We start from the raw sequence: 26,302 nt of genomic DNA on the forward strand, positions 1-26,302 counted from the left end.
CTGAAGATTAGATGTGTACATCAGATAACTAATGATAAGGTACTCAATAGTATTGGGGAAAAAAGATTGTTGTTGTACAACTTAACTAAAGGAAAGGATAGGATAGGCTCATAGGACACACTTGTCATGACGAAGAACACAATTTTGGAACAATATGGATGTGTGGAAGTAAAAATTGTACAGGAAGACCAATCCTGACAACAGTGAACAGGTCAAAGTAGAAGCAGATTGCAATAGTGACATAAAGGTGAAGAGACTTGCATAGGATACACTTGCATAGAGAGCTGCTTAAAAGCGGTATTTGGACAGAAGACAAAAAAAGAAATAACCAGTTTAAAAAGTCATGTTAGCAAAGTACTGAGACAAATTATTTACAGAAGAATGGAAAAATCAGTAGAAGTCGACCACCGGGAACATCAATTTGAGTTCCAGAAAAGATGGGAATATGCACAGCAATACTGGTCTTGCAAACCTACATTTATAGCATGTGTAGATTTAAAGCATGCTTTTGGCAACACTGAGAGGAATACAGTCTGTAATCTTGAATGTTGTAGGGATAAAATATAGGGAGCACAGGTTATCCACAACCTGTACAGAAATCAGACCACAGTTAACAAGAGTCAAAGGACATGACCAGGAAGCAGTGGTTGAGAAGTGAGTGAGACAGGAGTATAGCATATCTCTCACGTTATTCAATCAGTACATTGTGCAAACAGTAATCGATACCAAGGAGAAATTTGAAGCGGTAATCAAAGATCGGGAAGAAGAAATAAAAAGACAGATGTGTCTATAAAATACATTATAAGATAACTGTCAATGAAAGCAAAAAGAGAATAATAAAATGTAGTTGAATTAAATCAGGTGATGCTGCAGGAATTAAATTAGGAAACGAGACACTAAAATGTCATACACTAGTTTTGTTATTTGGACAGTAAAACAATTGATGATGGTCAAAGTAGAAAGGATACAAATTTCAAACTAACACCAGCAAGGAAAGCATAGATGAAAAACATAAATTTGTTCAAATTGAATATAAATTTAAATATTAGAAAGTGTTTTCTGGCAGTATTTGTCTACAGTGTAGCCTTGTAAGGAATTGAAACATGGAGAATAATCAATGCAGACGAGAAGAGAAGCTTTTGAAATGTGGTGTTACAGAAGTAGGCTGAATATTAGATGGCCAGATGGAATAACTAATGAGGAAGTATAAAATCAAGTTGGAGAGAATTTTTTTTTACACAACTTGACTAAAAGAAGAGATCAGTTGGCACAACACACCCTTGGGGAAGGAGGAATTGTTACTTTGGTAACGGGGGGGGGGGGGGGGGGGGGGGGGGGGGGAAGTGTGAGGGGTAAAGATTGTAAAGGGAGACCACAACAGGATGAATACAGTATGCAGCTTCAAATGGATGTACACAGCAATGGCATGCCTTCCAATATCGCATCAGACCACCTTTTGCACAGCTTAGTGAAGCAACTCGACATGGCAGGGACTCAACAAGTTGTTGGAAGTCCCCTGCGGAGATGACAGCTCCACCACCACACCACCCTTTTATACCATGTGTATGCAATACTACCACCATCTGTACACATGCATATTTCTATCCCATGACTTTTGTCACTTCAGTGTAGGTTGCAACAGTCATTTTGAGAAGCAGAGGCTTGTACAGCATTCAGTAACGTGCAAAACTGCATCAAACCAGCCTACAGACTGAAGAGCATAACAACAACAACAACAACAACATGGGAACCGATTAGTGCCCACAAAATATACCCAGTGCTGAGCAGCAGACCAGACTGTAGGAAAGTCCATTCAACTGGAAAGTGTCAGAGCACAACAGTGGCAGTACGTGTGTCGTTGCATTTATGAAAAGATGGAATTTGTACAAGATCCAAGCAATTTTATCTATAACTCCTCTATATAGTGAGTTGTTACTTATGTTCAAATATGTATTACAGTTGCCTGAGATTTTCTATTAATGCACATAACGTTTATGTACCATATTTATATTTAGTAAATAACTGTTAATCTGAGCAATGACACTGCCTCTTTATTTCTTCTTCCACTGTGCCAAGTTACCCAAACTTACTGTTTGTGAAGGTCTCTATTTCAACCCAAATCATCATAGTTTCCTTACTGACTCTTTAATATTATGTTCTACCAGCTCTCTTTTCTCTGTGCCTTTACCGAGATTAAACAACCATAAATTACTTAATCAACCTTTCAACAGTGTTTTCTAGCAATTCAGCGTTGTCTCTTCTATTTAAAAGCATACAAACAGAATATGAAAAATAAATACTCATGGCAATATGATGAGAACACAAACACATTAATTTTAATGTATCTCAGGACAATTTTAATGTATCTCAGGAAGAACACCATATCACCAGTAACCATAAATTATCTTTAATAACCATAAATTATGTTCAATAATAGATAAACATTAAAACACCAATAACAGTCCTTAGCATATTATACAGTATAGGTAACATCGAACTTCAGTTACCAATGAAACAGTGAATGTACAGGAACAAACATTCATCAAATGTAACAAATGTAGATAAAATACACACCCTAGCATGTAAATGATAACTAATGCAAATACATGAACAAACAAACAAAGAAACAAACAGGTACGTACATCAAAATCATCAAGTGCTGCAGCTAGTTCACCTGGACCATCATACGGGTTCTGGGGCACAGATGGCCCCTTGCCTTGTGCCACATCAGATATTGTGTTGACTGCTTCACAAACTTGTTTGAACACATAGTCACGATTTGCTTTTGCTGCTGCAAGCTCAGGGTGGCGTACATATACCTGCAGATTTTTGAGTTATATGGATATAGTTCAAGCCCCTACAGCATCTACATTTAACAGTCTAGCCTAATCAACTATGCTAAAAATAAGCAATAGTTAGTTATTTACTCTGTCAGTCATCATTAAATAGACTAATGAACAACTTTATTTTTATGCTTAGTACAAAGTTTAAAACAAAAGAAAGATGTAATTGTTTTTCTGAACCAATTTCCATAAATTAAGTTCATAATACCCTTGAAACCAAACTTGTTTCTGGTGGTTACACCTTAGAGGCTTTAAACGTAGCACAGCCAATGGGTAGATGCAACATTCTAATAAGCACAAGAAACTAGAAAAAATGAGAGGATACTTACTGTAGGCAATGTTTCCAGTTCCTTCACTTTGTGATTCAAAATACCTTATCTTTGCCACTGCGTGTTTGAAACCTCCGTGCTTCAATTACTCATATTTTGAGGTAGTGGTGGAGGTTGTTAAATCTAGAAGGGAATGGGAGGATTGCATGCCAGCAAGAAGTATCAGTGGGATGCCAAATTAATATACTCACCATGTAGTTCGGAAAGTTCTGAAGTTTAGTGTGGAAGTACTCTACATTAAACAATGATTCACATTGTCGAATAGTAAATAACTTATACTTTCTGTACGACAATAATATATGCCCATTCAATAATTTATTCAGATTGTTATTTCAACCTTTACTGAGATATCGAATAGTTGTGGTGGTCAGAGCTACCACTGTGAAGTGAAGTATAGTGTAATACACACGGAAGATTGGTGATATTTTCAATTATTATCGAGTTTTATGCAATTCATCATATTTTTATGCAATGCGTTCCATGTTTCAATCCATAATGCATTCCTTAAGTCTGAATATGGTTTCCTAGTGACTGCTTTCAGATAGAGCAAATGTATTCACCTCACTCCATAGAAAAAGAGGCAGAATATCAACTCTTTTCATACACTGTCAATACAGTCAGTGAGATATTTCTCTTATGGAAGGGATTTCAAAGACCACAGTTCAAAATATAAGCAACAAACTAAAAAAAAAAAAAAAAATGATGAAAAGTCTCAAAACACAGCAGAAAGGTAAGTGCAGCTGAAGTCTCATTACATCCCATAGAACAGACAGAGAGTTAAGACAAATGGTAGTGGAAAACTGAAAAGAACAGATACAAGTGATTAAGAACATGATGGAGTGCCTATACTAACCATACTATGAAGCAAAGAGTCAATGAAATGGGGCTACAATGCCATCGTGCTGCCAAGAGACACAAACTTAGCCTAGTGATGAAACAAAAATGACTATAATGGGCAAAAAGTACAAAAACTGGACCATGGAGGACTGGAATGAGATAAATAAACTATCTCATCATCCTGCTCCTTCTTTTATGATAACAGACACTTCCAACTGTGACATGTAAATTCTTTTCAGGTTCATTTTTCTGATGAAACAAGTATTGAAATACTGCAAGACAAAACAGAATTTGTGAGCTGCATGAGGCATGAAACATTTCACAAAGATTGCACAGTTCAATGAGTCAAGCATCCTCTTTTAGTGACGGTTTGATTTGTGGTAAGTAGCAAAGAAAATAGACACGTTTATATTGTGAAAGAGGGGACTTGTCAAGTTCAGTACTGGAAATCCTATTTCTTCCCTAGGTGAAGAACTGGTTTCCCAACAACAATTACTTCCCAACAACAATTAAATCTTTATGCACAATTCTGCACCACGCCACAGTGCAAAATATGTTACAAAATATTTAAATGAGACTGGAATTCATGTTTTGAAATGGCCAGGGAACTTCACAGACATGAACCCAATTGAAAATGTCTGGCAAGGACTAAAGAGGGATATTGCAAAGGGAGAATATACCCACGAGTAACATCAGGATGACAGAAAAACTTGTCAGACCATGGCACAGGATACTTTAATTCCAGAATATGTCGAAGAAATGCATTATGAGCATGCCAAGGAGAATTAAAGATTTGATGGCTGGTAAAGGGAACATACCAAATACTGAACACTCTGTTCATCTTCATGATCTTCAGTAAAATTGTGTGTGTGTGTGTGTGTGTGTGTGTGTGTGTGTGTGTGTGGTGTTCTTCTTCTTCTTTAAAATAGTGGATGGATATGTGTGTGTGTGTGTGTGTGTGTGTGTGTGTGTGTGTGTGTGTGTGTGTGTGTGTGTGCGCGCGCCCAAGTGTACACCTGTCCTTTTTTCCCCCTAAGGTAAATCTTTCCGCTCCCGGGACTGGAATGACTCCTTACCCTCTCCCTTAAAACCCACATCCTTTCGTCTTTCCCTCTCCTTTCCTCTTTCCTGAAGAAGCAACTGTTGGTTGCAAAAGCTAGAAATTTTGTGTGTGTGTTTTATTTATTGTGCCTGTCTACCGGCGCTAACCCGCTTCGTAAGTCTTGGAATCTTTGTTTTAAATATATTAATGAAATATTAGTTAGACATAAAACTTAAGTTCATAAACATAATAAAACTGCTGTGTCCATTCAGTGAGTAAATCATTTGGCACATCACTGTATGTGTGGTTTCCCTTCCACACACATATGCCACTGACATCCATGCATAAAATACTCATTCAATAATTAAAGACACAAATTGGTCTGGGGGAAAAACTGGTAGTAGGGCAAGTTTGGTGCTTTAATGGCTTTAAATTGGCATCACTGGGATGAGCCCTGATTAGCTGCTGTAACAACATTGTTTTGTTTATAACCTCAAAAATACATTTCAAGATGGTGAGTCCACTTGAAATGTCCACATTAGTTGAAAAACATTCAGTTATTCGTTTTATGCTTGCTGAAGGCAAGAAACCAGTGAATATATACTGTAGACTGTCTAAAGTTTATGGTGAAGGTTGTATGAATCGTGCAAATTTTTAAAAGTGGGTACAGCAGTTCAAAAATTGTCGTGACTCACTGACTGACAAACACTATTCTGGTTGACCAGTTGCAGTTTCAACTCCCTCACCTGAAAGTCGAATCGATTAAATCACTCGTGCCGACCGCCGTGTGACTATGGAAATGATAGTTGATAAGGTTCAAGTTAGTACTGGTACAGTTCATAACATTATCTGTAACAAGCTGAAGTACCGCAAAACATGTGCAAGACGGATCTCAAAGGAATTGACACACCTACACAAGGAAACAAGGTTGAGAGTGTGCACAGAGCTACAGGAATGTTATAAAAGAGAAAGTGTGCACTTCCTCAACAAAGTTTTTTAACTTGTGATGAAACTTGGGTTCATTATTATGAGCCAGAATCAAAAAGACAAAGCATGAAGTGGAAGTACACTACCTCACCTGTCATGAAAAAACTCAAAACCCACACATCAGCAGGAAAAGTTATGTTGATATGTTTTGGGATGGTGAAGGTACAGTTTTTTGTGATCACCTTAAAGAGCAGCATACAATGAACAGCCAATACTACTACGATTTGCTTTTAAACAAGGTGAAAGTAGCCATGAGAGAGAGATGTTATGGAACTCAGAGGAGAGGTGTGATTCTCCAGCAAGACAACGCACATCCTCGTATTGCTCAACTAACCGTGAAACCATCAGCAAAATGGGCTGGGAAGTACTGGCTCATCACCCTTACAGTCCTGATTTAGCACCTAGTGATTTCCATTCGTTTCGTGCACCGAAGGAGGCATTTTGTGGGAAGAGGTTCCAGGACAACAAGGACATGAAAAAGTTTGTGGGAAATTTGTTCAAACTTCAAGATAAAGAGTCCTTTACAGCCGGAATATGAAAGCTTGTAACCCATTGGAACAAGTGCATAAATGCTTAAGGGGATTATGTTGAAAAGTGGAAAAAGTATTGTTTTGTAAAAATAAACACTTTTTTCTCCAGACCAATTTGTCTCTTTAATTATTGAGTTAACCTCTTATATAGAGGGGAATGGATAGGTTAAGTTAGATATAGTGGGAATTAGTGAAGTTCGGTGGCAGGAGGAACAAGACTTCTGGTCAGGTGAATACAGGGTTATAAACACAAAATCAAATAGGGGTAATGGAGGAGCAGGTTTAATAATTAATAGGAAAATAGGAATGCGGGTAAACTACTACCAGCAGCATAGTGAACACTTTATTGTGGCCAAGATAGATACAAAGCCCACACCTACCACAGTAGTACAAGTTTATATACCAACTAGCTACACAGTTGGCGAAGAAATTGATGAAATGTATGATGAGATAAAAGAAATTATTCAGATAGTGAAGGGAGGACAAAATTTAATAGTCATGGGTGACTGGAACTCGATAGTAGGAAAAGGAAGAGAAGGAAATGTAGTAAGTGAATATGGAATGGGAGTAAGAACTGAAAGAGGAAGTAGCCTGGTAGAATTTTGCACATAGCATAACTTTATCATAGCTAACACTTGGTTCAAGAATCACAAATGAAGGTTGTATGCATACTGGAAGGTCTCAGATAGTTTATATAATGGTAAGACAGAGATTCAGGAACCAGGTTTCAAATTGTAAGACATTTCCAGGGGCAGATGTGGACTCTGACCACAATCTGTTGGTTATGAACTGTAGATTAAAACTGAAGAAACCGCAAAAAGGTGGGAATTTGAGGAGATGGGACCTGGATAGACTGCATAAACCAGAGATTGTAAAGAGTTTCAAGGAGAGCATAAGGGAACAATTGACAGGAATGGGGGAAAGAAATACAGTAGGAGAAGAATGGGTAGCTTTGAGAGACGAAATAGTGAAGGCAGCAGAGGAGCAAGTAGGTAAAAAGACGAGGGCTAATAGAAATCCTTGGGTAACAGAAGAGATATTGAATTTAATTGATGAATGGAGAAAATATAAAAAGGCAGTAAATGAAGAAGGCAAAAAGGAATACAAATGTCTCAAAAATGAGATTGACAGGAAGTGCAAAATGGCTAAGCAGGGATGGCCAGGGGACAAATGGAAGGATGTAGAGGCTTATCTCACGAGGGGTAAGATAGATACTGCCTACAGGAAAATTAAAGAGACCTTCGGAGAAGACAGAACAACTTGCATGAATATCAAGAGCTCAGATGGAAACCCAGTTCAAAGCAAAGAAGGGAAAGCAGAAAGGTGGAAGGAGTACATAGAGGGTCTATACAAGGGCGATGTTCTTGAGGACAATATTATAGAAATGGAAGAGAATGTAGATGAAGATGAAATAGGAGATATGATATTGCGTGAAGAGTTGGACAGAACACTGAAAGACCTAAGTTTAAACAAGGCACTGGGAGTTGACAACACTTCATTAAAACTACTGACAGCTTTGGGAGAGCAAGGCCTAACAAAACTCTACCATCTAGTGAGCAAGATGTATGAGACAGGCAAACTACCCTCAGACTTCAAGAAGAATATACACTACTGGCCATTAAAATTGTTACACCAAGAAGAAATGCAGATGATAAATGGGTATTCATTGGACAAACACATTATACTAGAACTGACATGTGATTACATTTTCACGTAACTTGGGTGCATAGATCCTGACATATCAGTACCCAGAACAACCACCTCTGGCAGTAATAAAGGTTTGATACGCCTGGGCATTGAGTCAAACACAGCTTGGATGGCAGCTTCAACACGATACCACAGTTCATCAAGAGTAGTGACTGGCGTATTGTGACGAGCCAATTGCTCGGTCACCATTGACCAGATGTAGTCAGTTGGTGAGAGATCTGGAGAATGTGCTGGCGAGGGCAGCAGTCGAACATTTTCTGAATCCAGAAAGGATCCAGGACCTGCAACATGCGGTCGTGCATTATCCTGCTGAAATGTAGGGTTTCGCAGGGATGAAGGGTAGAGCCGCGGGTCGTAACACATCTGAATTGTAACATCCACTGTTCGAAGTGCCGTCAATACGAGCAAGAGGTGACAGACATGTAACCCCATACCATCACGCCGGGTGATACGCCAGTATGGCGATGACGATACGCGCTCCCAATGTGCGTTCACCGCGATGTCGCCAAACAAGGATGCGAGCATCATGATGCTCTAAACAGAACCTGGATTCATCTGAAAAAATGACGTTTTGCCATTCGTCACCCAGGTTCATCATTGAGTACACCCTCGCAGGCACTCCTGTCTGTGATGCAGCGTCAAGGGTAACTGCAGCCATGGTCTGCGAGCTGATAGTCCCTGCTGCTGCAAACGTTGTCGAACTGTTTGTGCAGATGGTTGTCATCTTGCAAACGTCCCCATCTGTTGACTCAGAGATCGAGACGTGGCTGCAGGATCCGTTACAGCCATGCGGATGAGATGCCTGTCATCTCGACTGCTAGTGATACGAGGCCGTTGGGATCCAGCACGGCATTCTGTATTACCCTCCTGAACCCACCAATTCCATATTCTGCTAACAGTCATTGGATCTCGACCAATGTGAGCAGCAATGTCGCAATACAATAAACCGCAAGTGCAATAGGCTACAATCTGACCTTTATCTAAGTCTGAAATGTGATGGTACGCGTTTCTCCTCCTTACACGAGGCATCACAATAACGTTTCACCAGGCAACGCCAGTCATCTGCTGTTTGTGTATGAGAAATCAGTTGGAAACTTTCCTCATGTCAGCACATTGTAGATGTCACCACCGATGCCAACCTTGTGTGAATGCTCTGAAAAGCTAATCATTTACATATCACAGCATCATCTTCCTGTCGGTTAAATTTCATGTCTCTAGCACATCTTCTTCGAGGTGTAGCAATTTTAATGGCCAGTAGTGTAATCATTCCAATCCCAAAGAAAGCAGGTATTGACAGATGTGAAAATTACCGAACTATCAGTTTAATAAGCCATGGTTGCAAAATACTAACAAGAATTCTTTACAGACAAACGGAAAAACTGGTAGTAGCCAATCTCGGGGAAGATCAGATTGGATTCCATAGAAATGTTGGAACACATGAGGCAACACTGGCCCTATGACTTATCTTAGAAAGATTAAGGAAAGGCAAACGTACATTTCTAGTATTCGTAGACTTAGAGAAAGCTTTTGACAATGTTGATTGAAATACTCTCTTTCAAATTCTGAAGGTGGCAGGGGTAAAATACAGGGAGCGAAAGGCTATTTACAATTTGTACAGAAACCAAATGGCAGTTGTAAGAGTAGAGAGGCATGAAAAGGAAGCAGTGGTTGGGAAGGGAGTGAGACAGGGTTGTACAGAAACCAAATGGCAGTTGTAAGAGTAGAGAGGCATGAAAAGGAAGCAGTGGTTGGGAAGGGAGTGAGACAGGGTTGTAGCCTCTCCCCGATTTTATTCAATACGTATATTGAACAAGCAGTAAAGGAAACAAAAGAAAAATTCGGAGTAGGAATTAAAATTCATGGAGAAGAAATAAAAAATTTGAGGTTTGCCGATGACATTGTAATTCTGTCAGAGACAGCAAAGGACCTGGAAGAGCAGCTGAACGGAATGGACAATGTCTTGAAAGGAGGATATAAGATGAACATCAACAAAAGCAGAACGAGGATAATGAAGTGTATCCAAATTAAATCGGGTGATGCTGGGGGAATTAGATTAGGTAATGAGACGCTTAAAGTAGTAAAGGAGTTTTGCTCTTTGGGGAGCAAAATAACTGATAATGATCGAAGTAGAGAGGATATAAAATGTAGAGTGGCAATAGCAAGGAAAGCGTTTCTGAAGAAGAGAAGTTTATTAACGTTGAGTATAGATTTATGTGTCAGGAAGTCATTTCTGAAAGTATTTGTTTGGTGTGTAGCCATGTATGGAAGTGAAACATGGATGATTAATAGTTTGGACAAGAAGAGAACAGAATGTTTCGAAATGTGGTGCTACAGAAGAATGCTAAAGACTAGATGGGTAGATCACATAACTAATGAGGAGGTATTGAATAGAATTGGAGAAAAGAAGAGTTTGTGACACAAATTGACAAGAAGAAGGGACCGGTTGGTAGAACATGTTCTGAGGCATCAAGGGATCAAAAATTTAGCGTTGGAGGGCAGCGTGGAGGGTAAAACTCGTAGAGGAAGATCAAGAGATGAATACACCAAACAGGTTCAGAAGGATGTAGGTTGCAGTAGGTACTGAAAGATGAAGAACCTTGCACAGGATAGAGTAGGATGGAGAGCTGCATCAAACCAGTCTCTGAACTGAAGACCACAACAACAACAACAGAGGGATGAACATAAAACTGTATGATATGTGCAAATGGAAAGGGAAAGAAAGTAAACATACAGATTTCAGGGGTAGAAGGTAGTACTATGCATCAGTTCAGATGAACAGCATATATGAGGGCCATTTGAAGTTAAGAGTACCAGTGAAAGGCACACCTGTCTTCTCACTCCCTAAGATAGTCCTGTTAGTAATGGCTTTAGATTTTAATGTAGCATGCATTCTCTCTTAAAAAATGTAAAACAGTGGGCAGCTGTAGATGTTCATCCCATTTCAGTTTATGTTGTAGAGCAGTTAGGATGACATTCTTTGAGTATATTAAGTACAGTAGAACCCCTCTAATACGACCTTGGATGGTCGGTCACTCCGGTTAGTCCGACCATGCTCAGGCTCGCGAGCCTGTGCGGACTTGTCACTGACTAGACACCTGTCAGACCACTGTTGCGGTGTCTATCGCTGTCTATATTGTTATACTGTATGTTATTGTGCAGTTTCATCCTTTGTTGGGATTAAAAAACTTCTTTGTTTGCTTTATTCCATGTTCTCTACAGCACTTATTACTGTAGATTCATTGTGTGTACAGTTGTCTGTGTTTCAACATGTTTGGATTCAAAAGTAAACTCGCAACTCTTTCACTAAATGAAAAATTAGCGGTGCGACAAAGACTGGACAAAGGAGAATCCTTCCAAAAAATTGCAAAGGAACTGAATGTAGGTGCAACGACAAATAAGGATTGGAGGAAGAATCAGAATGACATTGACGCCTATACAGTTACAATTGATGGTGAAAACATTCTGAAGAATCGTAAAACATTAAAAAGGCCTAAACTTGAACTGCTTGATAACGCATTTTGGGTGTGGTTTTGTGAAGAGAGAAGGAAAGGAACTCCAACATCCAGGCCAATTCTCAAAGAACAAGCGATACATCGAGCAGAATCCAACTTCAACTCCAATGGACGTCTTGTGGATAAAAAAACGGAGGGACACTGCAGCTACATCTATAGCAACATCTGCTAAGCAAAAATGTATCACTGACTCTTTTCGTTTTTACTGTAAAAAAAAAATGCATACGGTATAATCATTTCTTAGTTTATACATACATTAGTTTATTTCTTTGTAAAAAATTTCTTTTTATATACCGCGCTATAAACATTTTTTAAGAATGAGATTTTCACTCTGCAGCGGAGTGTGCGCTGATATGAAACTTCCTGGCAGATTAAAACTGTGTGCCCAACCGAGACTCGAACTCGGGACCAATGCCTTTCGCGGGCAAGTGCTCTACCAACTGAGCTACCGAAGCACGACTCACGCCCGGTACTCACAGCTTTACTTCTGCCAGTACCTCGTCTCCTACCTTCCAAACCTTACAGAAGCTCTCCTGCGAGGCTGTGGCTAAGCCATGTCTCCGCAATATCCTTTCTTTCAGGAGTGCTAGTTCTGCAAGATTCGTGCTTCGGTAGCTCAGTTCGTAGAGCACTTGCCCGTGAAAGGCGAAGGTCCCGGGTTCGAGTCTCGGTCGGGCACACAGTTTTAATCTGCCAGGAAGTTTCAAACATTTTTTAGTTTACAGTATATATCATTTATACCCTATTAAGTACAATACAGTACTGTAATTTATTTGCCGTTTTTCCTTTTAAAACCAATACATATTATAGTGTGTAGACGTTTTTTAGTTAATATATTGTTTAACACTGTGTAAAAAACATCTTTTTAAATCACTGTAGATGTCTTTTAGTTCTTAAATCGTTTAATTTTTTGTACTGCATGTCTTTTTATATTTTTTGCAATAAATATTAGATTTTTCGGATAATCCGACCTTTTTCCGTTCCGACCATGGTCCCTGTCCCGAAGGTGACGGATTAGAGGGGTTCTACTGTACTGCAAAAGGTGCTCCACAAGCGCACTTTGTGAGGAGGGGTGTGACCAATGTGCATGCAGCTTAGGATCACAGCTGCTTTGTGAGAGGCCATGCCAGGAGTGAAGTTCACCACTCTTCAGTGGTCTTGTTATCTATTGGAGTTTTTTCAAATGTGTAGTATTTTGCCATTCTATGTTCCCTACCTCAGATAAGTGTCTTGAGATGAGATCAAACATCACTGTCCGAGGTTTGCAGTTGTAATGTTTGCACTGTTGTTGCATCCTTGGATAGTCTGTCACCAATTTGATTACCTAGGACCAGCATGTGACCGTGTCCACAGAAAAGTTATGGAGATTTTTGTTCTGTAGAGGTTGTGAATGTTGGAGACCAGCAGATTTTGTGTATAGCAGTGGTCTATTACTCGCAGTCCAATCAGGAATAGCTGGTGTTGCACTCTCAAAGGAAGGCTCCTTGTTTCTACAAGGAGGATCAATACAAAAGGCTCCAGTTGCTACACTTACTCCATTATGTTGTAAAGGTTCTAATACATACAGCATAGATGTTGCTGCTGAACCGTAAGCAATACATTCATAGCCTAAGATAGGTCAAATTAGCATTTTAAATAACACTGATAAAACCACTTGATCCATCCCCCAGGAGGAGATGACGGTGATGATGATGAAACAGAGCATTTAGACTCCTCAAGCAATAATCCCCGAGTTGGTGTATGTGTGGTGTCCATGTTACTTTAGTATTAAATAATAATGTTAAAAAGCTACTTCTAGTAGCTCGTCTCCTAAGTAAAGCTCCAAGTGAGAATGTACAGATTTAAGTCTGCAAAAACACGACACACGAATTTGTTCTCAAGAAACAGTATCCATGCTAGTAGGCTCAATATCATACTGTTCTTGTAGCATTCTTCAGTTGCCATTCCACAATATGGAGTGGTGGTGAGCTACAATACTCATATATACAGACGCCATTGATATACAATGTCGATGAGACTGTGGGATGCACAATGGGTTGTTGTTAAATATTTACTTATTCTGTATTAAGATTATATTTTACAAGTACAGTTGTTAACAAACTACATGGGAGTTTGAAAAGGCAACACTAAAATTTAGCATTACATAATGGGTAAACAGATATTTCCAGGCATCACCTAAATTAAGTTACACAATTCTAGTAATAGCCATCCATTTTCTTTTGAGCAACGAATTATGATACTCAAAATATAACTTTCAAGTTTACAATGCACATTATTACAATGACCAAATAGTATTACAACACAAATCACTAAAGCAGCTTAGAAAATGGGTTTGACAACTGAGTCTTTAGCTTAACTCGTGTAAGAAGAGTCATAATTCATTTACCTTTGAGGCTGTGAGTAACATAGTAGAATGTTTCTTGAGGACTGCTCTTGCAGCTGCCAGATCATCTCTTAACTGAGGATCCTTCAGTTCTTGTTGCCTCTTTGCTGCTTGGCTCATAAGTTCCGAGGCATTACGACCAAATGCTTTGATGTTGTCCAACAATTCTGATTGGCTTGATGCATTCTTCAGTTTCTCCAAGTCGTCTTCAACCTATAGGCAGCACAGAAAATAATAAATTAAGGAAATGACACTTATGTGTGCAAACTGTCAATGATTTAATTCAAAATTGTGGTTAAAAACTAACGTAATAATATCTGACAGGTGTGTTCATTAACCAATTGCTGTAATAAGAACAGCTGGAGCAGGTTACACAGCCACAAATTATTATTATTATTATTATTATTATTATTATTATTATTATTATTAACAGCAAAAATAATAATGGCAGGATAACAGTTTTTAAAAGTATTTCCTTCATCAAAAGAAATGAAGTTTGGAAATAAGGAAAATTGGTTAGTTTTATAAGTGCGGGTAGGGAAGAAAAATGATACTGTATTGTTTTGACAGTAATACAAAATGCAGGAAGAAGATCACCGATTACGGTTTCCACTTCCTTTTACGTGCATTATGTTCCACCTAACAGTGCTGCTCAAACTAAATTTTCCTTGTTGCCAGTAATTAAATTTTTCACTCTTTTGCAGTTTCCTGCACGATTTTCTTCTGACAAAGAACCATTTAAATGTTTCAAAAGCTAGTAATATAATTACCCCTTTTAAAAAAAACTATCTCCATGTCCCCCACTCTAGTTACTCATTCTTCATTGTTACTCGCCTTTTATCTCGAATACTTTCAGTAACGTACTAACATTATGACAAAATGCCCCAGATAATGCTTTAATACCTACTCAAGGTTGCTTCATGAGTATATCATATAGCTGCCAGCCTTGAGAAGAGGCTATCAGTAATCACATGGCAAATATGGAGGGCAATTTCTTCTTCTTCTTCTTCTTCTTTTTTTAAATTGTAAGCCTGACTTAGGCCTTTAAATGTTATATTTCAGACAATGTGGTATGTATTATTAAGTATGGATAAATGTTTTGTGTTATCACCTGGTTAGAAAGATCGCAACAGCTTACAGACAAATGCCTTGAACTCTTAACATCACTTGCTTTCCAAGCAGTTTTATTCATGTAATTTAAGCTGACATGCAGAGGATGGAAAATTTTCGTCATCACTTTTAACCGAGACAAAAGTGCATGTTGAGTGATCATGACAGATGTTCTTTGAAAAGAAATGTCACAAAAAATAAGACGACGACAGCTGCATAAGTCACTGCAGATCTGAATGTCACACTTGTGAACCATGTCAGCACTAAAACAACATGAAGGCAGCTCCATAAGAAGGGAATTGCAGGGCAGGTGAACAGAAATTTCAAAACCACTCATCAGTGACGTAAATTCCCATAAAAGGAAAATGTGGTGCTGAAGCCATAAAACCTGGACGATGGACCAATGGAAGAAATTCCTACGATTGGACGAGTCTTGTTGTACACCATTTCCAACTTCTGGCTGTGTTTACATTGTAAGACTGAAAAATTGTGGGGGTTCAGTTAATGATTAGGGCAACCATGTCATCTTATTTCATGGTCCCCATAGGTACTCTAGGATGCATTACTTCCAAGCATTATGTGAGCATTTTGGCTGGTCAGTCCATCCCATGGTACAATGTTCATTCCCAATGGTGATGCTGTGTTCCAAGATGACAGCACCCCTGCTGACACAGCTTGCATCAACCAGGACTGGTTTTGTAAGCAAGAGGATGAACTGTAATATCTCCCACCTCACCACCAGTCACCAGATTTCAATAATATTAAGCCTTCGGTTGTCCACTTTATGAGGAAAATGCCTGATAACTTACCACCTCCATCATCTTTCCCTGAACTTGCTGCTATTTGTCAGGAAGAATGGTACAAGATTCCTTTGAAAACTGTATACGACATGTATTCATTCTTTCTAGGACAATTGGAAGCTGTTTCCTACACCATTTAGGAATGGTAACATTTTGTGTTTTGGTATTTCCATATTTCTGTCCACCCCTGTAGCTAAGATGTCACCATCAGAATACTTCTAGATATGTTCATATAAGATAAATTCTTCTGAATTTGGAGTGTGGAGTATATACTGAAAGTCTTGAGTGACACCCTGAGGGCACACTGTCATACGCACTGCTCCATGCTCCAAATCACTGGAAGCAGATTTTTCCACATGCAGAAATTTTAAGTCAGTTAGAACTATCTGCTATCCTACCAGTGTAAATATTACGAAATAATAAAGTACACCAATTGGAAGTTCTTCTCCTGTTGCTTTGAAATTTTGATACAATGCTGCATTTGAATACACACATGCTTTTATATACCTACTAGAGTGCTACATGCACCTTTTTATATAACTATTGCAATGCTATATGCACGTTTTTATATATTTACTGGAACACCCTGAGGTAGGTGTGTGTGTGTGTGTGTGTGTGTGTGTGTGTGTGTGTGTGTGTGTGTGTGTGTGAAGGCGAGTGCACGAGTGTGCGCATGTCGAGAATTTCCTCCCAAACCCTTATTTCAACCAAATTTGGCACAGAAACAGCAGACCTCACAAGTATCAGCACTGTAAGGTTTATAACCTCCCAGCTATAATAGTAGCAGATATGGACAAATATGTCTTTTTTCCAGCCAATGGTACATAAGCTGCCTTACCACAATAGGCATGTTATGTGGAAACAGTATCGACCTGCCAAAGTTACCCGTTTTGCAGGCAAGCCTACATGTCACAGGCAAAAATGGGTTTTCTGGGTCATTCAGTGCGAATAGAAGAAAATTATCACAGCCCAAGGAAAGAAAGTACACAATGAATACACATCACTGTGCAATAAAACTCTCTTCGCCACAATAGAAGAATTATACAAATAACACCCACAACCAAGACAACCCAGGAGAAAAAAAATTCTCTCTCTCTCTCTCTCTCTCTCTCTCTCTCTCTCTCTCTCTCTCTACCCCACTCCTGGACGGACGGACACACACACACACACACACACACACACACACACACACACACACACACACACACCACAGATGCCAAATACACTTCAAACTTACACGTCTCACCCAGCCAAACATGCTACGAAACAAATGAACACCACACAGCTACAAAAACATGTAATGGCAGCGAAAACTCGGGCAAGTTTTGAAAAATCAGGGAAAGTGCAGTGTCAAGCGACCATAGCCCACGAAATCTGCCTGTTCACATCACCAGCAACATATGAGAAAGCACCACAATAACAAAACCGTAAGCTACGCACGAAAAATGTGATTTATATTCATTTCTGATTGAAAATGCGTAATACACAAAAAAATTAAAATTACGTTTTGCTGTTTTGCAGATGAGAAATTATAGCTTGTATAGCAGAATAGCTGCCAAAATAAATGTCCAATAGTATGATGTAAGGTATGTAAACTAATGCATACATCCACTCTTTTTGCCAATTAGCTACATTGAAACGGCAATAAAAACTAAACGAGCAGCGATAGAAATACACCGTTTGTTGCAATATGCTTGGGACAACAGTACATTATCAGGCGGACAAACTTTCGAAATTACAGTAGTTACAATTTTCAACAACAGATGGCGCTGCAAGTGATGTGAAAGATATAGAAGACAACGCAGTCTGTGGGTGCGCCATTCTGTACGTCGTTTTTCTGCTGTAAGCGTGTGCTGTTCACAACGTGCAAGTGTGCTGTGGACAACATGGTTTATTCCTTAGAACAGAGGATTTTTCTGGTGTTGGAATTCCACCGCCTAGAACACAGTGTTGTTGCAACAAGACGAACTTTTCAACGGAGGTTTAATGTATCCAAAGGACCGAAAAGCGATACAATAAAGGATCTGTTTGAAAAATTTCAACGGACTGGGAACGTGAGGGATGAACGTGCTGGAAAGGTAGGGCGACCGCGTACGGCAACCACAGAGGGCAACGCGCAGCTAGTGCAGCAGGTGATCCAACAGCGGCCTCGGGTTTCCGTTCGCCGTGTTGCAGCTGCAGTCCAAATGATGCCAACGTCCACGTATCGTCTCAGGCGCCACAGTTTACACCTCTATCCATACAAAATTCAAACGCGAACCCCTCAGCGCCGCTACCATTGCTGCACGAGAGACATTAGCTAACGATATAGTGCACAGGATTGATGACAGCGATATGCATGTGGGCAGCATTTGGTTTACTGACGAAGCTTATTTTTACCTGAACGGTTTCATCAATAAACAGAACTGGCACATATGGGGAACCGAAAAGCCCCATGTTGCAGTCCCATCGTCCCTGCATCCTCAAAAAGTACTGGTCTGGGCCGCCATTTCTTCCAAAGGAATCATTGGCCCATTTTTCAGATCCGAAACGATTACTGCATCACGCTATCTGGAAATTCTTCGTGAATTTGTGGCGGTACAAACTGCCTTAAATGACACTGCGAACACCTCATGGTTTATGCAAGATAGTGCCCGGCCACATCGCACGGCCGACGTCTTTAATTTCCTGAATGAATATTTCGATGATCGTGTGATTGCTTTGGGCTATCCGAAACATACAGGAGGCGGCGTGGATTGGCCTCCCTATTCGCCAGACATGAACCCCTGGGACTTCTTTCTGTTGGGACACTTGAAAGACCAGGTGTACCGCCAGAATCCAGAAACAATTGAACAGCTGAAGCAGTACATCTCATCTGCATGTGAAGCCATTCCGCCAGACACGTTGTCAAAGGTTTCGGGTAATTTCATTCAGAGACTACGCCATATTATTGCTACGCATGGTGGATATGTGGAAAATATCGTACTATAGAGTTTCCCAGACCGCAGCGCCATCTGTTGTTGACAATTGCAACTACTGTAATTTTGAAAGTTTGTCTGCCTGAAAATGTACTGTTGTCCCAAGCATATTGCAACAAATGGTGTATTTCTATTGCTGCTCGTTTAGTTTGTATTGCCGTTTCAAATATACCGGTCATTTTTGAAACACCCTGTATAAACAGAACTTTGATATAATCTTATAAACAACACATAGTGCATAAGGTTGTTAATAAATATCTCAACTGTGAATTATGAACAAATGATGTATAATATTTTACAACAATTATTCATTCACAATTGTAAATATTATGTGCCAAAAGTTACGCTAAATGTTAAATTATAACAACAATTTTACAGTTAAAAAATAATTAAGAACCCACTAAAGATAGCACAAAATGTGCTCAAAATGTCTGGGTGAAACAAAACAGAAAAAAAGGTGTCTTGCATAAGGCGGGAATTCCTGTTCCCAGGAAATATCCTGTACGGACAAAACTTTATGAACAACAGAACTATATAGCGGTGATGCTGAGTCACAGATAGGCACAATAAAAAAACTGTCATGAATATAGCTTTCAGCCAGTAAGTGTGTGTGTGTGTGGTTGGGGGGGGGGGGGGGGGGGGCAAAAGCTATATTTGTGACAGTCTTTTTGTTGTGCCTATCTGCGACTCAGCATTTCCGCTATATGGTGAGTAGCAACTTTCCTTTTCACATCAATGCTACATTCCATCCTGGATTTTCCATTGTTTAACAAACAAGACTGAAATTCTATAAGTCAATGGCAGTTCCAATGCTTCTTTACCAAAATGAATCATATGTTATAAGTAGACATCTAGAACGCTACATACAAGCAATGGAGATGAGGTTTCTAAGAGCAGTAAAGTGATGCACAAAAGCCAACAGATTTTGAAATTTGGAAATTAAGGGAAGAGCGGAACATGTTTAGCACCCTCTACAAAATACAAGATAATAGAAGAAACTGGAATGAACATCTCAAAGGAATGAATGGAGGAAGATTATTTCTCCTGATAAGATTTAAGCCATTTGGGGGAAGTAGTCAAGGAAGACTGAGGTAGCAATTGGTACTGTAACAGTCGAAACAAAAAAAAAAGGCCTACTGTTTGAATTGAAGATGATGATAACTTTTTCTCCTCTTGATGGTATATTGAGAATTATTAAATCTTTGTTCATACGCCACAGTGCTGCCACATCTGTGGCTGTCTGTCCTCAACATCCTTAACACCCTTTGAGAGGCCCACATTTCAAATGCCTTACACAATACTGCAGCAAGTCCTATAAAGTCTCAACTCCATGGAGGAGGATACCAAACACGTGGCATTGAAGTAGTCAGGTGCAAGGTGTAATACTTACGTCAAGGCTTGTCACAGATTTCCTCATTTGCTGGAAATGGCTTGTTTAATTCTACAGTGAATTTCTCAAGAGAAGTCCCAGTTATCATTAATTTGATATGCCAAATATTTATATGCTTTCAATCTTGTCTTTACCAAGTGCAAGAGTGCCCCGATTTTCATCTGTTTCTGTTGACAACCATTCATTTGTCTTCCTGATGTATAAACCTGACACTATGTTTTTGCTATCTTCAGTAACAGTGTTTACTAGTTCTTCCAGCCTGCTTATATGTAAGATAGTGTCACCAACATTATCTGATATTCTGACTTCTTGCAGAGACTCTATGCCTGGTAATCCCTATGATTCATAACCACAATGGTGGTGCCTCTGTTGGCAGCTAGCAACAGAAGGGTAGGATCAGGGTTTAGGTGGTAGATACCAGTCCTTTCAGATTTGCAAAGAATATTCTACATCACTGGCCTCTTATTTCATTTGCATTTATCAGAAATCTCTCGACTAGCACAAAATGCCAAGTGACTGGGAAAAAGTGGGGTGTAACACTGTGAAGCAATATGAAATGAAACAGCATATGAGGATTGTGGTCGGGAAGGCAAATGGTGGACTTCGATTTTTTGTGAGAATTTTTGGAAAATGTAGTTCATCTACGTAGGAGGTCTCATATAGGACACCAGTGCGACCTATTCTTGAGTACTGGAATACACACCAGGTCATATTGAAAGAAGACATCAAAAGAAATCAGAGGCAAGGTGCTAGATTTGTTACTGGTAGGTTCAATCAGCATGCAAGTGTTACGAATATGCTTTTGAAGCTCACGTGGGAAACCCTGGAGGGAGGAAGACATTCTTTTCAAAGAACACTACTGATAAACTTTAGATAATCGGCATTTGAAGTTAACAGCAGAATGATCCTACTGCCGCCAACATACAATTTGCATATGGACCACAAAGATAAGGTACAAGAAATTAGGACTCGTATGGAGGCATATAGACAGTCATTTTTCCCTCATTCTATTTGCGATTGGAGCAGGAAAGGAAACAACTAGTTGTGGAACAGGGTACCTTCTGCCACACAGTGAACGGTGGCTTGCAGAGTATGTACTTGTTTCTGTAGTTGTATTGGTCTCCATGGTGAAGGATTTGCAGAAAGATGTGAGGCATAGTTTAAGACAAGGAAATTATGGGAAGTCAGGGATGATTTGAGGGCAGCGCAGGTGGATCACTGTTGGAGGAGTAATTGAGTCAGGCAGGTTCAATATTGGTTTCAACTTGAGTCTGGTTGGCACGGTTAGTGACAAAAAAAGTGTTTCACTGTAGCACCTGGAGATGACAGCGGTCATTTGCATTTCAGTTCTGCTTGTGTAAACACGTCTGTGAATTGTCTAGTTCTAAGGAAGGATATTGTCTGAAAGCCGAACATTTCTAGCATTCTTCTTCACTGTGTCTGCCTGCGACTCAATGACTCCTCTATGTGGTGGGTAGCAATCTATGCTTTCCATACTGTTGTCATTCCATCCTGGACTTTCCGCTGATTAGTTTTGCATAACAACTGCTCTTCTATCCCACAACTCGATGCTGTTTCCCTTTGCAACTATTTTCTATTGGATTACATCACTCAGCATCTGCCCTTCTCTTTCTCTACTTTCCAAAGTTTTACTGTTGCCTTCTGAACTGCACATATTCCCACCACTTCCCACACAGCCTATGAAGGTCCAACTTAAAGTCCCTTTACATCAATTGTCTTAGGCTTTATAGCAACCCAGAAACGAATGAAGGCATCTCACAGTTGCTACATAATTTCCTCTGCTCTGGTACAATGTTTTATATGTTAGCACACATTGTACAATAGTAAACTGATCTATGGTTCGACACACAATCAACAACGGAATAAATTCACACTGAGGCAACAATCAGAATGTTTACATAAACTGAAATGGTGTAGACCAATCAGATAAACTGACAAATGAAACTAAACTATGTAATTCATAATTGGCACACTGTTTGGAGGACCTCCTACAAGCCATGAATCAGACTTTCATTTGGTTAACGAAAGGTTGACTTTAATAGCAAATACTCTACATATCAAGGTAGCAACTCAATGTCAAATGAAATGAAACTACATTCTCCAAAAAATTTTTAAATGAAGCCTAAAAGTGACTTACACTGAAGTGCCCATTAAATATTGAGTTGAAGTACATTTGCCTTAGAAATGAAATGATAAATTCCTTTAAAAGTATAAATATTACACACAGGTATACTTCAGAAGCTTCTCTCTACAAGTAATATGGAATGTACAACTTTTGTGTATACATAACATAAATGTGAATGTCCTGGCATTCCCCTTGCATGTAAGGGTCAATTCAAAAAGAGGTCCCCACCTGACCATCTCTAATTTTGTTAAAACTTTTACCAATGCTGCAGGCATGTCTCAAAGAAAGTTCTGTAATGTTTTCGCTCAATATATGCTGTACTTTTGGCACCAGGGACATGAGCTTCAAGGTCACTCAGCCGAAGAGCATATTGTTGTTGTTGTTGTTGTTGTTGTCTTCAGTCCTGAGACTGGTTTGATGCAGCTCTCCATGCTACTCTATCCTGTGCAAGCTTCTTCATCTCCCAGTACCTACTGCAACCTACATCCTTCTGAATCTGCTTAGTGTATTCATCTCTTGGTCTCCCTCTACGATTTTTACCCTCCACGCTGCCCTCCAATGCTAAATTGGTGATCCCTTGATGTCTCAAAACATGTCCTACAAACTGATCCCTTCTTCTGGTCAAGTTGTACCACAAACTTCTCTTCTCCCCAATCCTATTCAATACCTCCTCATTAGTTACGTGATCTACCCATCTAATCTTCAGCATTGTTCTGTAGCACCACATTTCAAAAGCTTCTATTCTCTTCTTGTCCAAACTAGTTATCGTCCATGTTTCACTTCCATACATGGCTACACTCCAAACAAATACTTTCAGAAACGACTTCCTGATACATAAATCTATATTCGATGTTAACAAATTTCTCTTCTTCAGAAACGCTTTCCTTGCCATTGCCAGTCTACATTTTATATCCTCTCTACTTCGACCATCATCAGTTATTTTACTTCCTAAATAGCAAAACTCCTTTACTACGTTAAGTGTCTCATTCCCTAATCTAATTCCCTCAGCATCACCCGATTTAATTTGACTACATTCCATTATCCTCGTTTTGCTTTTGTTGATGTTCATCTTATATCCTCCTTTCAAGACACTTTCCATTCCGTTCAACTGCTCTTCCAAGTCCTTTGCCGTCTCTGACAGAATTACAATGTCATCGGCGAACCTCAAAGTTTTTACTACTTCTCCATGAATTTTAATACCTACTCCAAATTTTTCTTTTGTTTCCTTTACTGCTTGCTCAATATACAGATTGAATAACATCGGGGAGAGGCTACAACCCTGTCTCACTCCTTTCCCAACCACTGCTTCCCTTTCATGCCCCTCGACTCTAATAACTGCCATCTGGTTTCTGTACAAATTGTAAATAGCCTTTCGCTCCATGTATTTCACCCCTGCCACCTTTAGAATTGTCAAAAGCTTTCTCTAAGTCTACAAATGCTAGAAACGTAGGTTTGCCTTTTCTTAATCTTTCTTCTAAGATAAGTCGTAAGGTCAGTATTGCCTCACGTGTTCCAACATTTCTACGGAATTAAAACTGATCCTCCACGAGGTCCGCATCTACCAGTTTTTCCATTCGTCTGTAAAGAATTCGCGTTAGTATTTTGCAGCCGTGGCTTATTAAACTGATAGTTCGGTAATTTTCACATCTGTCAGCACCTGCTTTCTTTGGGATTGGAATTATTATATTCTTCTTGAAGTCTGAGGGTATTTCACCTGTCTCATACATCTTGCTCACCAGCTGGTAGAGTTTTGTCATGACTGGCTCTCCCAAGGCCGTCAGTAGTTCTAATGGGATGTTTTCTACTCCCGGCGCCTTGTTCCGACTCAGGTCTTTCAGTGCTCTGTCAAACTCTTCACGCAGTATCGTATCTCCCATTTCGTCTTCATCTACATCCTCTTCCATTTCCATAATATTGTCCTCAAGTACATCGCCCTTGTATAAACCTTCTATATACTCCTTCCACCTTTCTGCCTTCCCTTCTTTGCTTAGAACTGGGTTGCCATCTGAGCTCTTGATATTCATACACGTGGTTCTCTTCTCTCCAAAGGTCTCTTTAATTTTCCTGTAGGCAGTATCTATCTTACCCCTAGTGAGATAAGCTTCTACATCCTTACATTTGTCCTCTAGCCATCCCTGCTTAGCCATTTTGCACTTCCAGTCGATCTCATTTTTGAGACGTTTGTATTCCTTTTTGCCTTCTTCATTTACTGCATTTTTATATTTTCTCCTTTCATCAATTAAATTCAATATTTCTTCTGTTACCCAAGGATTTCTAGCAGCCCTCGTCTTTTTCTTTTTACCTACTTTATCCTCCCCCCCCCCCCCCATGAACCATGGACCTTGCCGTTGGTGGGGAGGCTTGCGTGCCTCAGCGATACAGATGGCCGTACCGTAGGTGCAACCACAACGGAGGGGTATCTGTTGAGAGGCCAGACAAACGTGTGGTTCCTGAAGAGGGGCAGCAGCCTTTTCAGTAGTTGCAGGGGCAACAGTCTGGATGATTGACAGATCTGGCCTTGCAACATTAACCAAAACGGCCTTGCTGTGCTGGTACTGCGAACGGCTGAAAGCAAGGGGAAACTACAGCCGTAATTTTTCCCGAGGACATGCAGCTTTAGTGTATGATTAAATGATGATGGCATCCTCTTGGGTAAAATATTCCGGAGGTAAAATAGTCCCCCATTCGGATCTCCGGGCGGGGACTACTCAGGAGGATGTCGTTATCAGGAGAAAGAAAACTGGCGTTCTACGGATCGGAGCGTGGAATGTCAGATCCCTTAATCGGGCAGGTAGGTTAGAAAATTTAAAAAGGGAAATGGATAGGTTAAAGTTAGATATAGTGGGAATTAGTGAAGTTCGGTGGCAGGAGGAACAAGACTTCTGGTCAGGTGATTACAGGGTTATAAACACAAAATCAAATAGGGGTAATGCAGGAGTAGGTTTAATAATGAATAGGAAAATAGGAATGCGGGTAAGCTACTACAAACAGCATAGTGAACGCATTATTGTGGCCAAGATAGATACGAAGCCCACACCTACTACAGTAGTACAAGTTTATATGCCAACTAGCTCTGCAGATGACGAAGAAATTGAAGAAATGTACGATGAAATAAAAGAAATTATTCAGATAGTGAAGGGAGACGAAAATTTAATAGTAATGGGTGACTGGAATTCGAGTGTAGGAAAAGGGAGAGAAGGAAACATAGTAGGTGAATATGGATTGGGGCTAAGAAATGAAAGAGGAAGCCGCCTAGTAGAATTTTGTACAGAGCACAACTTAGTCATAGGTAACACTTGGTTTAAGAATCATGAAAGAAGGTTGTATACGTGGAAGAACCCTGGAGATACTAAAAGGTATCAGATAGATTATATAATGGTAAGACAGAGATTTAGGAACCAGGTTTTAAATTGTAAGACATTTCCAGGGGCAGATGTGGACTCTGACCACAATCTATTGGTTATGACCTGTAGATTAAAACTGAAGAAACTGCAAAAATGTGGGAAATTAAGGAGATGGGACCTGGATAAACTGAAAGAACCAGAGATTGTACAGAGTTTCAGGGAGAGCATAAGGGAACAATTGACAGGAATGGGGGAAAGAAATACAGTAGAAGAAGAATGGGTAGCTCTGAGGGATGAAGTAGTGAAGGCAGCAGAGGATAAAGTAGGTAAAAAGACGAGGGTTGCTAGAAATCCTTGGGTAACAGAAGAAATATTGAATTTAATT

The 26,302-nt window shown here is 39.7% G+C and overlaps 1 protein-coding gene across 2 annotated transcripts in view; it reads right to left on the bottom strand.

The window, feature by feature from the left end:
• Nucleotides 1-26,302, bottom strand: part of LOC126365916 (catenin alpha) — a 144,034-nt gene that overhangs the window by 96,164 nt on the left and 21,568 nt on the right. For both annotated transcript variants that reach the window (XM_050008656.1, XM_050008655.1), the window contains exons 4-5: nucleotides 14,174-14,383; nucleotides 2,643-2,819 (exon numbers count right to left, since the gene is read on the bottom strand). In XM_050008656.1, coding sequence (XP_049864613.1) covers nucleotides 2,643-2,819; nucleotides 14,174-14,383 — 387 coding nt within the window. The remainder of the gene's footprint in view (nucleotides 1-2,642; nucleotides 2,820-14,173; nucleotides 14,384-26,302) is intronic.

This window comes from Schistocerca gregaria, chromosome 4, assembly GCF_023897955.1.
Source record: "Schistocerca gregaria isolate iqSchGreg1 chromosome 4, iqSchGreg1.2, whole genome shotgun sequence".
Lineage (NCBI taxonomy): Eukaryota > Metazoa > Arthropoda > Insecta > Orthoptera > Acrididae > Schistocerca > Schistocerca gregaria.